We start from the raw sequence: 12,049 nt of genomic DNA, 5'->3' as shown, positions 1-12,049 counted from the left end.
GATACTAATGTCCACTGCCCCGAACGGACCTTCTGTGGACTCCCCATTCTCTCTCTTTACCAGGACGGACGTAAGGACGGGATCCTAGGCTTGGACCTGCTTTAAGTCCGGGGCCAAAGCTACCCGCTGTGTGCCTCCCTTGTCCCGGATTGCAGCTACCGGACCTGCTTTGTACGGATCCCAGAATACTCCTTCCCTGGCCCCCTGTTTGGCCAGTTCGTCTGCCTTTTGGTTGCCCTCCCACTTGGGCTCTGTCTTTGAATGGGCTTTGACTTTGTGGATACAGTGATCTTCCCGGGTGCCTGTGGCCTCCAAAATTTTACCTAGCTGCGGTGCTATTGCTAGGGTTTCCCATCTGCGGACTTGAATCCGCACCTGGCCCAGATTGCCAAGTATTCTGTGCATGAGTTGCACGTGAACATAGAATTCGAGCAAATGGTGTAGGGGGTGGGGAACTCGTCAGGGTGGGTGACCACGTACGCCACCGCCACCAGTTCGGCGCGCTGAGCGCTCAGGGTGTTGGGGAGTTTAATGGCCTTCGCTATTTTAGCTGTAGGGTCATAGATTCTGCACCCGGTGAGACGTCCCCCCTTCATGACCGAACTGGACCCGTCTATACAGATGTCCCGGCCTGTCGGGTGTATCCCGGCCCGGAATCCTTCATTTACATCCCACACCCCTTCTACCGTACACGTGTGGGCTGTCCCTGGGTAAATCATGTTGGCTGCTAGCTTTGGCTCAGTCAACCCCTGCACTCTCAAGTTCATCTGCGAGAGCAATAAAATCCAGCAGGCAATGCGAGCACTGCTCACTGTCCCGTCCTTTATTCTCCCGTCCAACAACATCTGAGTGGGGGTATGGTGGGTGAGTAGAACTATCAGGGATGATCCCGTAAAGAGCTGTGAGTGCTTTACGGCCCAATGCGTGGCCAGGAGATGCCTCTCACAGTTGGAATATCCCCGTTCTACCTCGGTGAGAACTCTAGATGAGTAGACCATGGGCCGTAGCTTGCTGTGTCGCTCCTGGAGCAACACTGCACTCAAGCTATCCCCGCTGGCTGCTACCTCTAAGAAGAATTCTTCCCCACCGTTGATGGCTCCCAATGCGGGTGCCGTCTGCAAATCCCCTTTGAGGCGAGTGAACGCTTCCTGGCAGTTCTGATCCCACTCCCACTCGACTCCCTTGCGGAGGAGCCGAAGCAGAGGGGCTGCCATGGCTGCGTAACCCTCTATGAAGTCCCGGCAGTGCCCTGTGAGTCCCAGAAAAGACCCGGTCACATTCTTGGGGGCTGGTAGCTCCTGTACTGCCTTCCTCCTAGCCTCGTCTATGGCCGTTTCACCAGCCCTTATGGTCAGCCCGAGGAATTTGACTTCCTCCTGGCCGATCTGGGCTTTCTTGGGGTTGATCTTGAACCCCACCTCCTGCAACAGCTTTAGCAGCTCGTCCAGTAGTGGCCCGTGGTTCTCCCCCTCTGCGGAGAGAACAAAAGCAGGTCGTCCACATACTGGATTAACTGGTGGCGTCGGCTGAAGCCTTTTAATGCGTCTGCCATGCATTGGTGGAATATGGAGGGACTGTTGTGGAACCCCTGGGGAAGGCATGTCCATGTATACTGCTGCCCTTTAAAAGTGAATGCAAACTTGTATTGGTCTTCCCGTCTGAGGGGAATCGACCAAAACCCGTTGGAGATATCCAGCACTGTGAATGTGGTTGTGGTTGCTGGAATGCTCCCTATCAGATCGGTGACAGCACGACTGTGGGCACGCAAGTTATTATTGAGGACCCGATAGTCCATGGTGGCTCTCCACGACTGGTCAAATTTCTTTACCGGCCAAAGTGGTGAGTTCACATGGGTCTCAATACCCCCTGTTTTACCAGGGATCCCAGTGCCGTCTCCAAGTCGGCTTCTGCCTCCCGGGGGAAACTATACTCCTTTTGTGGCTGTGACATGGGGTCCCCTTGCACCCGGACCTCTACCCCGGTCACCCTGCCACAATCGTGTTTATGGGTGGCGAATGCGGCGAGGTTGTCCCGTACATTCGCCTGGTACTGGGCTGGAGCGCTACTAACCAACTGTTCCAGGTCGTAACTCCCTTTGGATTCCATGGTGCATACACTACCCGCTCCTCCCTTATCTCTGGGATCACTATCACCTCCTCTGTCTTGACCACTGCCCCCCACAGGCAGTGATTCCTCAGGTCCACAATGACCCGGTTGGCTAACATGAAATCAGCCCCGAGGACTCCCCACCCTGGTTGCTCCCATTTCATTAGCACGCACTTCCACGTGGTGCGGAGGGACCCTAGCTCTATTTTCAGGGGTTTGGACATTGCCCCCACCTGCTCGTTCCCTGTGAATCCCATTAGGCTAAATGGGACCTTGTTAGACCAGGGTGAATTGGTCGGTTCTTCCGAATGGATCACCGTGCTGGAAGCTCCGGTGTCCACCAAATAGCTCCCCTGCACCATCTCCACCCCCATCTTAATACAAGGCCTGTCCCACTCATCATAAGTGAGCAGACACAGGTACTCAGGCTGGGTGCATTCTAGTCAGGAGGAAGGCGGACATGCGGGTGCGGTCGGCATTATGCTGCTCACGGCAGCGTCTAGCCTTCCTTTGTCCTTCCCCAGCACCATGAGAAGGGCGGCCACCAGAACATCAAACGGTTCATTGGTCGCCTCCTTTGCCTCGGTGACCTGGGGTTTTCATATGGGAGGACCCCCTTGGCCTGACCCCCCCCTTTTGGGCCGGACAATCCCGCCTCCAGTGTCCCGTCTTCCCACACTTGAAACAAGTCTTCTCGTCGGTGTTACCCAATTCCTGACGCCATTCCTTCCTCTCCCCCTTACTGGTTTCATCTCATGTACCCTCCCCCTTTGTTTGACCACCTCCCTGGAACCGGCCCTAAAAGCTAAGCCCAATTTCCGGAGCACGCCTGCCTCCATGTTCACGAGGTCCTCGGAGATGAACCATGCTTCTGCTTTGGCTTTAATCCATGGCAGGCTGTTTGTTACCAGGGTCCTGAGCCAGTGATTTCTGGGGACCCCTATCAGTTGCGCGCGGTCTGGTGCTCCTCCAGTTGCCTTTGCGTACACCAGCCATAGCATGTCCGCAAATGCAGCTGGTGCCTCGCTGGCCAACTGTCGAGTCCATTCCACTTGTGAGAACAGACTACCCTGGGTGTGCCCCATGGCTCTCAGGATCTCCTCTTTCAACCCCTCTGCGGTGCCTCGCCCCGCTTTTGTGGCTGCGGACAGGCTCTGGTACAGTTTCCTGTCAAGGGAGAGCAGCATCAGCCTATGGATCTCGCCCTCGCTACACCCGTTGATCCCCCCTACCTGCTCGACCTCCATAAAGTGAACTGAGGGGTCCCCGTCCTGTTTTAGTTTGGGCAACTCTGCTATCATGGCTTGCAACTGCGGGGTGGTGAATGGGGCCACGTAATCGCTCTGCAGCGGGCCCTGGTCACCGTTTGGTGTGGGTGGACTGTACTTTTGCTGCCGCAGAGGAGACATTGGTCTCGGTGGCGCTTCCGGCACCGGTGGGACTTCCCTGTCCTGAACCTTATCCTCTGCTTCCTGACCCTCCTCGTCCCACTCCACCCGGGTTTCCCCTGGTGCCGTTAAACAGACCATGTCTCTGGCCCCAGACAAGGCTTGGGTCCATTTTTTAATCCTTTCTTTGCAGGGACCATGATCAGAGTCTTCATAGCCCCTACTTCTAGCTACCTTATGAGCTATTTTAAAGTCCCTTAGCTGACCCTCCAAACCACCAGCTCTCGTTGTTAATCTTGCATTCTCCTCCCGTAAGGCCTGCTCATTTAACCTGGCCTCCGTAACCTGGCACCGCAGTTATTCCCCCATATTACAGGAGGTCTCTTCCTGTGCGCATCTTTCATGTCTTTCCTTGCGCAACTCCTCCACTAGTCTACTCCCGACTATCCCCCTTGCGTCTGACTTGTCTTCAGACTCCTTCAGCTCATTTTTGAGATTTTCAACCTGCTCCTGGAGCAGTTGAACTTGCTTTTGGAAGCACAGGAGCCAAATCACCTTCTCTTTGGACTTCCTGTGTTCCTTGCTCCCTGTCCACTCTGCGGCCCTATCCTGGAGAGTCTCAGAACGCAACATCTCCAGTACTCATTGCTGGGATACGTTAACCTTTGTAAACACGTAGGAGGAAATTCTGTCCTCCATTCCGGATCTCTTGCCCTCCAAACTGTCCATATCTAATCCACAACCAATCGTCCTGCCGCAATTGCCAAATCTGTAACCGGTTTCTGCGGTGGCCAATTTCCTATGGCCCCTGCCGCAATCGCCAATTATTGTAAGTGGTTTCGCCCCACCTGTAGCGAGCATGCAAACCTCCTTACTACAAGTTCTGTATGATAGGGATTACTGAGGACCGATTTGAACACGGACAGCATTTTCAGGCTCACCCGTACAGTGTTTATTAAGGTTGACAAAAACCACTCCACTCGCATACAGTATGAGCAGTGTGAACACAACAGTACAGGTTAAAACAGTACAACCCTGACTTGTCCAACAAGCCCCTGCTGTGCTGACTTACCATGGCCTAAAAACATCCTCCCATGAACTAAACTATCACAGGACCCTTCCAATGCTAAACCCCCTCTGGTTTGGTAGGAACATACAGGCACCCCCTCACACAGCTAAGTGATCTTGTGGGTGTGTAGGCTTGGCAATGCTCACCTAGATTGCCCCTTTGATCTTGCTTGCAGCTTCCTCCCGTCCGTCTCGGCTACCTGGTTCCGTACCGGCTTTGTGGCATGAGAGTCCCAGCCTTAGTCGAAGTCCATCTCGGTTGGAAGAGCAAGCCTCTGCTCCTCTTGATGTTTCGTTGTGTGGAGGGCAGGAGAGAGAGAGAGAGAGCTATCCAAACTGCTCTCTAATACACCCCTCCAATACACAGACCACTGTCTGTGGTTGTAATGGACACATGGCCTTAGGGAATGATTTTCAAGCTTCCATCCAGGTTTGAATGGTTTTTGATCTCATTTCAATCTTCCAGCCGATTAACTTAATGAGGTCATCTTGACCAGAACAATGAGTCATCAGCCTTGTTAATCAAGACTTGGGAGTGGGACTCTCGGGCCATTGTTCCCAAGGACAGTTTGTTTCCATGCGAATGAGTCATCGCCAGCTTGAGTGGTTTTTCACTGCTTCCCCCCTCCCATGCAGCCTGTCCAGTTTTTAATAAGGGTTAAAATCTAAAAATCCATGGAGTCTGCGCCGACTGCTACAACTGCCGGCGCTAAGGTGCTGGATTTCATAGCCTGGGTCTCCCTGGTCACTGGTCTCGGAGATTGTGGAAAGTTTATCTTTGGTGCTGTGTGCAAACTGTGTGTTGGTGGCTAGTAGCATGTCTCAATATAAAATCAACTTAAACTAAGAGCACCTGTGATCACAGCAACGTGATGTTTCCACATCCCACACATTTAGCTATCCTATTGATTCCACGTAAAATTGCTAAGTTAATCCCTAGTAATGATACATGGGCAGTTTTCCAGTGTGAAGCTACATCTAGCAGAAATTGAAAATGAGCCCACCCAAACTTTTTCACTTCGGACATGTAACAGCCACCCAAGAGAGAGAAGACTTTAATCCCATTTGTCAAACTAAATCTCAGGTACAGGAAACTTTGTGATATCCAGCACCGACGGGACCGGCGTGTTACCGATCTATCAAAACTGCTGGACATACAAAGTTAATGGTGAAGCATACGGAGGTTTTCACCTCCGTATCTGACAACAAACACTGTTGCTTAGCAACAGCTTCTAAAGAGTCGGCTGCAGCTGCAAGCATCTCTAGCTGAAGCTGTTGCTATAGCTACAGACCTTGCAGTGCCTGACTGGGAAAAAAAATGAACGAGAACTAAAAATACTTATAGAAAATGGCTCCTGATTTTTGCCATTAGATCGAGTATTCCGGACATACAACCTCCGGATAAACCAAAGTTTCCTGTACCATTCAATGCCTAAATGGAAAAGATTGTGGGCAACCATGGGAGGGAAAGAGATAAAATAAACCATACAGAATACAATCAATAAAAGTGTTCTTCAAACAAAATGTGGTGTTATTACTCAGTGTCCAATTATGTCGACAATCCAATGACTTATTAGGTATGTCTTGCTATTGTAAGATTAATGATTTTGGAAGTTTACTGATGTATACTTTTCAAACTGACAGCATGTGATGGAAGCTGTAAATGCAGGTGTTAATCCTGCGGGGAATTCCACCAATCAGACCAGCCACTGGGACTTGGGCAGCTCCTTCTTCTTTGCTGGCACCATTATAACCACCATAGGTAAGAAATTTATAATAAATCTTCCATCCATCGTTCACGATTTATGTTCACCTCATTAATTTGAAGGAAGTGCATCTTGAGGCTCATCTGATTGGTACATTGCAGCTTTAGCACAATCTGCAAACTTGCTGATAGCCATTTGACAAAATGGACATGTTGTCCTTTCGACACAAAGTGGAATTCGCAAAAATATCTTTGCACATGTGAGAATGTAATACAGGAAACTTTCGTTTAAATGGAGGTTAAATCTCCGGAATGCTCTATCCACCGGCAAAATTCAGGAGTCGGTTCAGATAACTTTTTTTTACTTTTCGTTGTTTTTTTTCTCCATTCCTGGCTCTGCAAGCGTCTAGCTGAAGCTGTTGCTTAGCTACAGAGACGCTTGCAAGCTGCGCCGATTGTTTTGAAGCTGTTGCTAAGCAACAGGGTTTGTTGCTAGATACGGAGCTCAGGAGCTCCGTATGTTTTAACATTAGCGCTGGTTTCTCCGGCAGTGTTGATTGACCGGCACCAGCTCGGTCCCGTCAGTGCCGGATACCAGAAAGTTTCCTGTATAAAGTTATGTGGTTAACTTTTTTTTTACTTGTGGTAATATGTACAAGTATGCTGTATAACAATATATAGGATTTATCTTGTATTTTCAGTTACATTTTATACACCCTATAGTAGATTATTTGTTTCCTGTTACAGAAATTCTGTGATTCTTTCAGCACAATGTAAAAACGATATAGTTGAAGAATTGTTTCACAGTATCTGTCTTTGTACCATAGTTCTTCTCCTAATCTATTACATATTAAAAATGTAATTTTGAGTTTGGGCGATAGTATAAAGCAGGTGATATCGGATCAGCCGCCCGTTATACATCTCACCCTATTTTAATTTCCACTGAAGTCAATGGAAACACTAAGCGAGTCACTTAACATCTGTGGACAGGACAGGCAAGGTAACATTTCAGGAATGGACCCTTCATCAGAATTGGAAGATATTGCAGATGAACAGCATTTAAAAAGGAACAGAGCAAGGGGAAGGGGTGGGGTGGGGTGGGGTGGGGGGACAAATACACACAGGAAAAGAAATGAAATGAACTTGTGGGAGTTACTGCTGTTGATCGTTTACTTGAACTTTTACTGCAATTCCTAATTTTCGCCACCGGATGGGACTGTACCAAACACTTGCTGCAGCATGGCGGATATATTGGTAAAGGTGAGTAAAGGCAAGTGTTTTTACTTTGTCCCTGGTATCCAACCCACAAATATAATTTATGAACCTCACTCTTACCTAATTTTGCTGTTTGACATAGCTGAATCATGGCCCTGCACCACTTCAGCCCAACTGCCCATCTGAACTCATCCCCATAGCCCTGCTGACCCTGAAAACCCTACCATATTTTTCTGATGGCTGTCTCAAACCTGGACCCGATGATCCTCAAGCACATCAGCCCAATGGCTTTGGCACAGCTCTGCTGTTGCCTCTGCCATACTTTGAGCTGACAGTCCTGCTGAACTTCTTCCCAATAGCCCTGCCAGCACTCCTGACCCTTGGACTAATGCCCCTTCCTAAACCTCTGCACACTTTTCCTGATGGTTCTGCCACTAGTCGGCTTGACAGCCTTCCTAAACTCTGGCCCGATGGGTCAAGAGCCACCTAAACATTTTGTTTATGCCTGGCCAAACTTTCTTTCAATGCCTCCTCCATACCACCCAACAGTCCTGCTGCATCTTCTGGTTCTGGGGCCAAGTCTCCATCTAAATCTCTGCCTATCAGCCATAGCTCATCTCCCCTGATGGCCTTGCTGCTCTTTGCCCCAATGATCTTCTTGAACTATAGCCTGATGGCCTGTCTCTGCCCCCACATTGCCCACCAAGTAAACCTTTTGTAGATAGGGCCATTGTCCAACTTTGGCTAAATGACTCCTACCTTGCAGTCTAACAGTTTGTGGATGCATAATCCCATTTACCAGTATTTATTTGGATGATCCTCGGGAGCATACTGTCAACAAGGGCAGACGTCGATGACAAAGCCCAACACCGCCTTCAGTGTGCCAGTGCAGCCTTTGGTCACCTGAGGAAGAGAGTGTTTGAAGGCCAGGACCTCAAACCCGGCACTAAGCTCATGGTCTACAGAGCAGCAGTGATACCCACCCTGCTTTATGCCTCAGAGACATGGACCATGTACAGCAGGCACCTCAAAGCACTGGAGAGGTACCACCAACGCTGCCTCCGCAAGATCCTGCAAATCCATTGGCAGGATAGGCGCACCAACGTCAGTGTTCTCGCTCAGGCCAACATCCCTAGCATCGAAGCTTCCACCACCCTCGATCAGCTCCGATGGATGGGTCACATCGTCCGCATGCCCGATACAAGACTCCCAAAACAAGCGCTCTACTTGGAGCTCCGACACGGCAAGAGAGCCCCAGGTGGGCAGAGGAAACACTTCAAGGACACCCTCAAAGCCTCCTTGAAAAAGTGTAACATCCCCACCGACACCTGGGAATCCCTGGCCCAAGACCGCACAAAGTGGAGGAGAAGCATCCGGGAAGGCGCCGAACACCTCGAGTCTCTTCGCCGGGAGCAAGCAGAAGCCAAGCGCAGGCAGCGGAAGGAGCGCACGTCAACCCAAGCACCCCACCAACCCGCCCCTTCAACCACCGTCTGCCCCACCTGTGACAGAGACTGTGGGTCCCGCATTGGACTCATCAGTCACCTGCAAACTCATTTTTAATGTGGAAGCAAGTCATCCTCAGTTCCCGAGGGACTGCCTAAGAGAGAAGATTTATTTGGAAAGGACTCGCCAACTCAGAACCCCTCCTCTCTCCTTCCCCACCTCTCTCTCTCTCTCGCCTCCCCCCACCCCCTTTCTCCTGCTCCCTCCCTTCCACCTCTGCTCCTTCCCCTTTCTCCCTCCTTTGTATTAGCCCAATTATTCTCTCTAGCCTCTAACCTATCTTAGCTGGAAAAATTCAGTCGGTCGTGACTTCCTGGGGATAATTTTAATTTTCAGCAATGGTGTAAAACAGACAATATCGGATTGGCCACCCATTATACACCTCACCTTTTTATTGATGCTGAAAGTTAAAATTATAACTGCCCCCCCCCCCCTCCCCCCACCCCTGTGTGCAAAGCCATGGGAGATTGACTATAGTACAAAAGTTTCATATGCCCATCATTATTCTTCCCTGAAACTCCCAAAACTCTTAAATGTGGCTTTTTCCACTGTGTGATTGATTACTACACAGTTTAACAGGAGGCTTGGCTCACCTCTGATATTTAAAACCATTTTCCATATTTGGCCAAACTAGCACAAAACTTTACTACCCTTCTGAGTGGAATAATTAGGCCCATGCTACTTTCACCTTCCCCAAACCACAAATTAACAGAAAATCCTGGCCTGCAGGCCTTTAAAGTTGACTTACTGTACGATGCATCTGTGATTACTTAAACATTACTTAAATGTTTTGTGATTTCTTCACATTTTCATTGCTAAATAAACTATTCATAGTGAAAACCACTTTTGTGCTTGTGCATATGTCGAAAAAAAATTACTTGAGCACTGAAGGCAAATGCTCTTCCTTTATTTAATTTTAATTTAATTGCCAAAGCCATATTGATTGCCATAAATCACTTAATTAATCAGTATGTGTTTCAAAAACAATCCCACTTATAACACAACCCTATGAGTCATAGTCAGCAGGCATTTTTCACCTTAGCTTTATTCGAATGTTTTGTACAGGAACATAGGAACAGGAGTAGGCCATTCAGCCCCTTGAGCTGGTTCCGCCTAACAAAAATCTATCAATCTCAGTTTTGAAATTCTCAATTGACCTAGCCTCAACAGCTTTTTGAGAGAGAGAGTTTCAGATTTCCACTACCCTTTATGTGAAAGTTTTATAAGTTGTCAACTTACCACAGTGATGTTGAAACATTCCCCAATATTATTATAGTAACGCAACTATTCAAACATCAGTTATTGCTTTATTATTGTGATTAGCCTGAAGAATACTGAAAATGCAATTGTAAGTAAAAATTAAGTGTTTCCCTGTTTTTTCCTTTTACTCCCTCTGTCATGAGTTAATTAACTAGTATAATTTTCTATAAATTTAATTTTTTTTTCTGTGAATAAAACTTTACATTTACCTTTTACTTCTGCATCCCTGAATCGTTTAAAAACGAGTGGCCAAAATGGAAGAGGCTGCTGAACAATGAGTGCAATCACTGGTGGCTCCCAGGAGAATTGCCTCTCTGTACTTTTTGTCTTTCACCCAGTCTGCTTTTTAAATTGCTTTACAAACCTTATCTTAGAAGCCCTTTATTCTTACAAACATTTCTTTAAGTCTTACTCCATTTTTTTTGCTAGTTCTGGCATATATTTTGGACATTTCAAACTCAAGCAGACCTGCTACATTGTAACCCCGATTCTCTGAGCTGTGCTCCCTGTGATAGTCGCACCGAGCGCAGCATTGCAGAATTAGCCCGATTATTCTTTCTCTAATCAAAATGTAAAATGCCAATCAAATGGTTTGATATATGTTGGTACATATATCATATTAGATTTTTTTTAAATCGCCATTTGCCAACTATACAAAACTAACTTTAGAGTCACAGACATAGCCAATGGGAATTAATACTCACATGACATTTTAATTGGTGGATCACAGAAGGCTGACTGAATAGCACAGTAACTATTGTCCAAAACATTGTAAGAATTGCTAACGTTTTTCTGATATGCTGTTGTAATGGGGGCGGTTTTCAACATCCATCTGTATCAGGCAGACAGTGGGCAAAGCGATCACTCCTTTTTAAAAAATTCATTCACAGAATGTGAACATCGCTGGCAAGGCCAGCATTTTTTGTCAATCCCTAATTGTCCTTGAGAAGGTGGTGGTGAGCTACCTTCTTTAACCGCTACGGTCCGTGTGGTGAGGGTACTCCCACAGTGCTGTTAGGTAGGGAGTTCCTAGATTTGGACCCAGCGACGATGAAGGATCGGCGATATATTTCCAAGTCCAGATGGTGTGCGACTTGGAGGGGAACTTGGAGGTGGTGGTGTTCCCATGCACCTGCTGCCCTTGTCCTTCTAGGTGGTGAAGGTCACGGGTTTGGGAGGTGCCGCAGAACAAGCCTTGGCGAGTTGCTGCAGTGCATCTTGTAGATGGTGTAGGGGGTTTTGGTTTGGGATTTGTGTCTGGCCAGTCAGTCGTATCTGAGCTGCTCCAGCCCCGTGCGGTTCGAATTGCTTCCCCTTTGGTTCTGACCACCGGACTTATTTACAAGTAACGATATAGACAAACGAGACCAGTGGTTTGGTGCAAAGAAAACCAATGTTTATTAAAATAGAGAACAATTACTATACAGAGAAAATCACTATGGATGTAGCACAATTACACTTAATGGGGGAGGAAAAAAAACGGACACATCGAGGGAAAATGACTAAAAGTGACACTTTAGCAATTCCCCTTAACTCCCACCCTTTACACCTATCTAGATTATCTTGTGATGGGCCAGAAAATTGATGCTCACCAGTCTAGGATGTTGAAACGCCTGCTCCGTGCCCTGTTGCCTGCCGATGTCTTAGGTTTTCACCGCCCAAAGCAGAGATACCCCAGTAATTTAAAAGTAACTGTGGGTATTCTACTTCTCTGGATGGGCTCTTTGTCGACGATCCTCTTGCTGGGTTGATGGTAAGGCAGGGCACCGGAGGTGAGGCGGGAGAGAGAGAGAAAAATGGC

General features: G+C 48.1%; 1 protein-coding gene across 1 annotated transcript in view; it reads left to right on the top strand.

The window, feature by feature from the left end:
- Positions 1–12,049, top strand: part of LOC147121146 (potassium channel subfamily K member 2-like) — a 214,280-nt gene that overhangs the window by 188,080 nt on the left and 14,151 nt on the right. Inside the window, exon 3 of the mRNA XM_085977734.1 lies at positions 6,207–6,324. Coding sequence (XP_085833860.1) covers positions 6,207–6,324 — 118 coding nt within the window. The remainder of the gene's footprint in view (positions 1–6,206; positions 6,325–12,049) is intronic.

This window comes from Somniosus microcephalus, chromosome 3 (genome assembly GCF_052327205.1).
Source record: "Somniosus microcephalus isolate GS21.2 chromosome 3, FLI_Smic_1.0, whole genome shotgun sequence".
Lineage (NCBI taxonomy): Eukaryota > Metazoa > Chordata > Chondrichthyes > Squaliformes > Somniosidae > Somniosus > Somniosus microcephalus.
The sequence above is the reverse complement of the archived record's forward strand: the minus strand, read 5'-3'. Positions and strand labels throughout refer to the sequence as shown.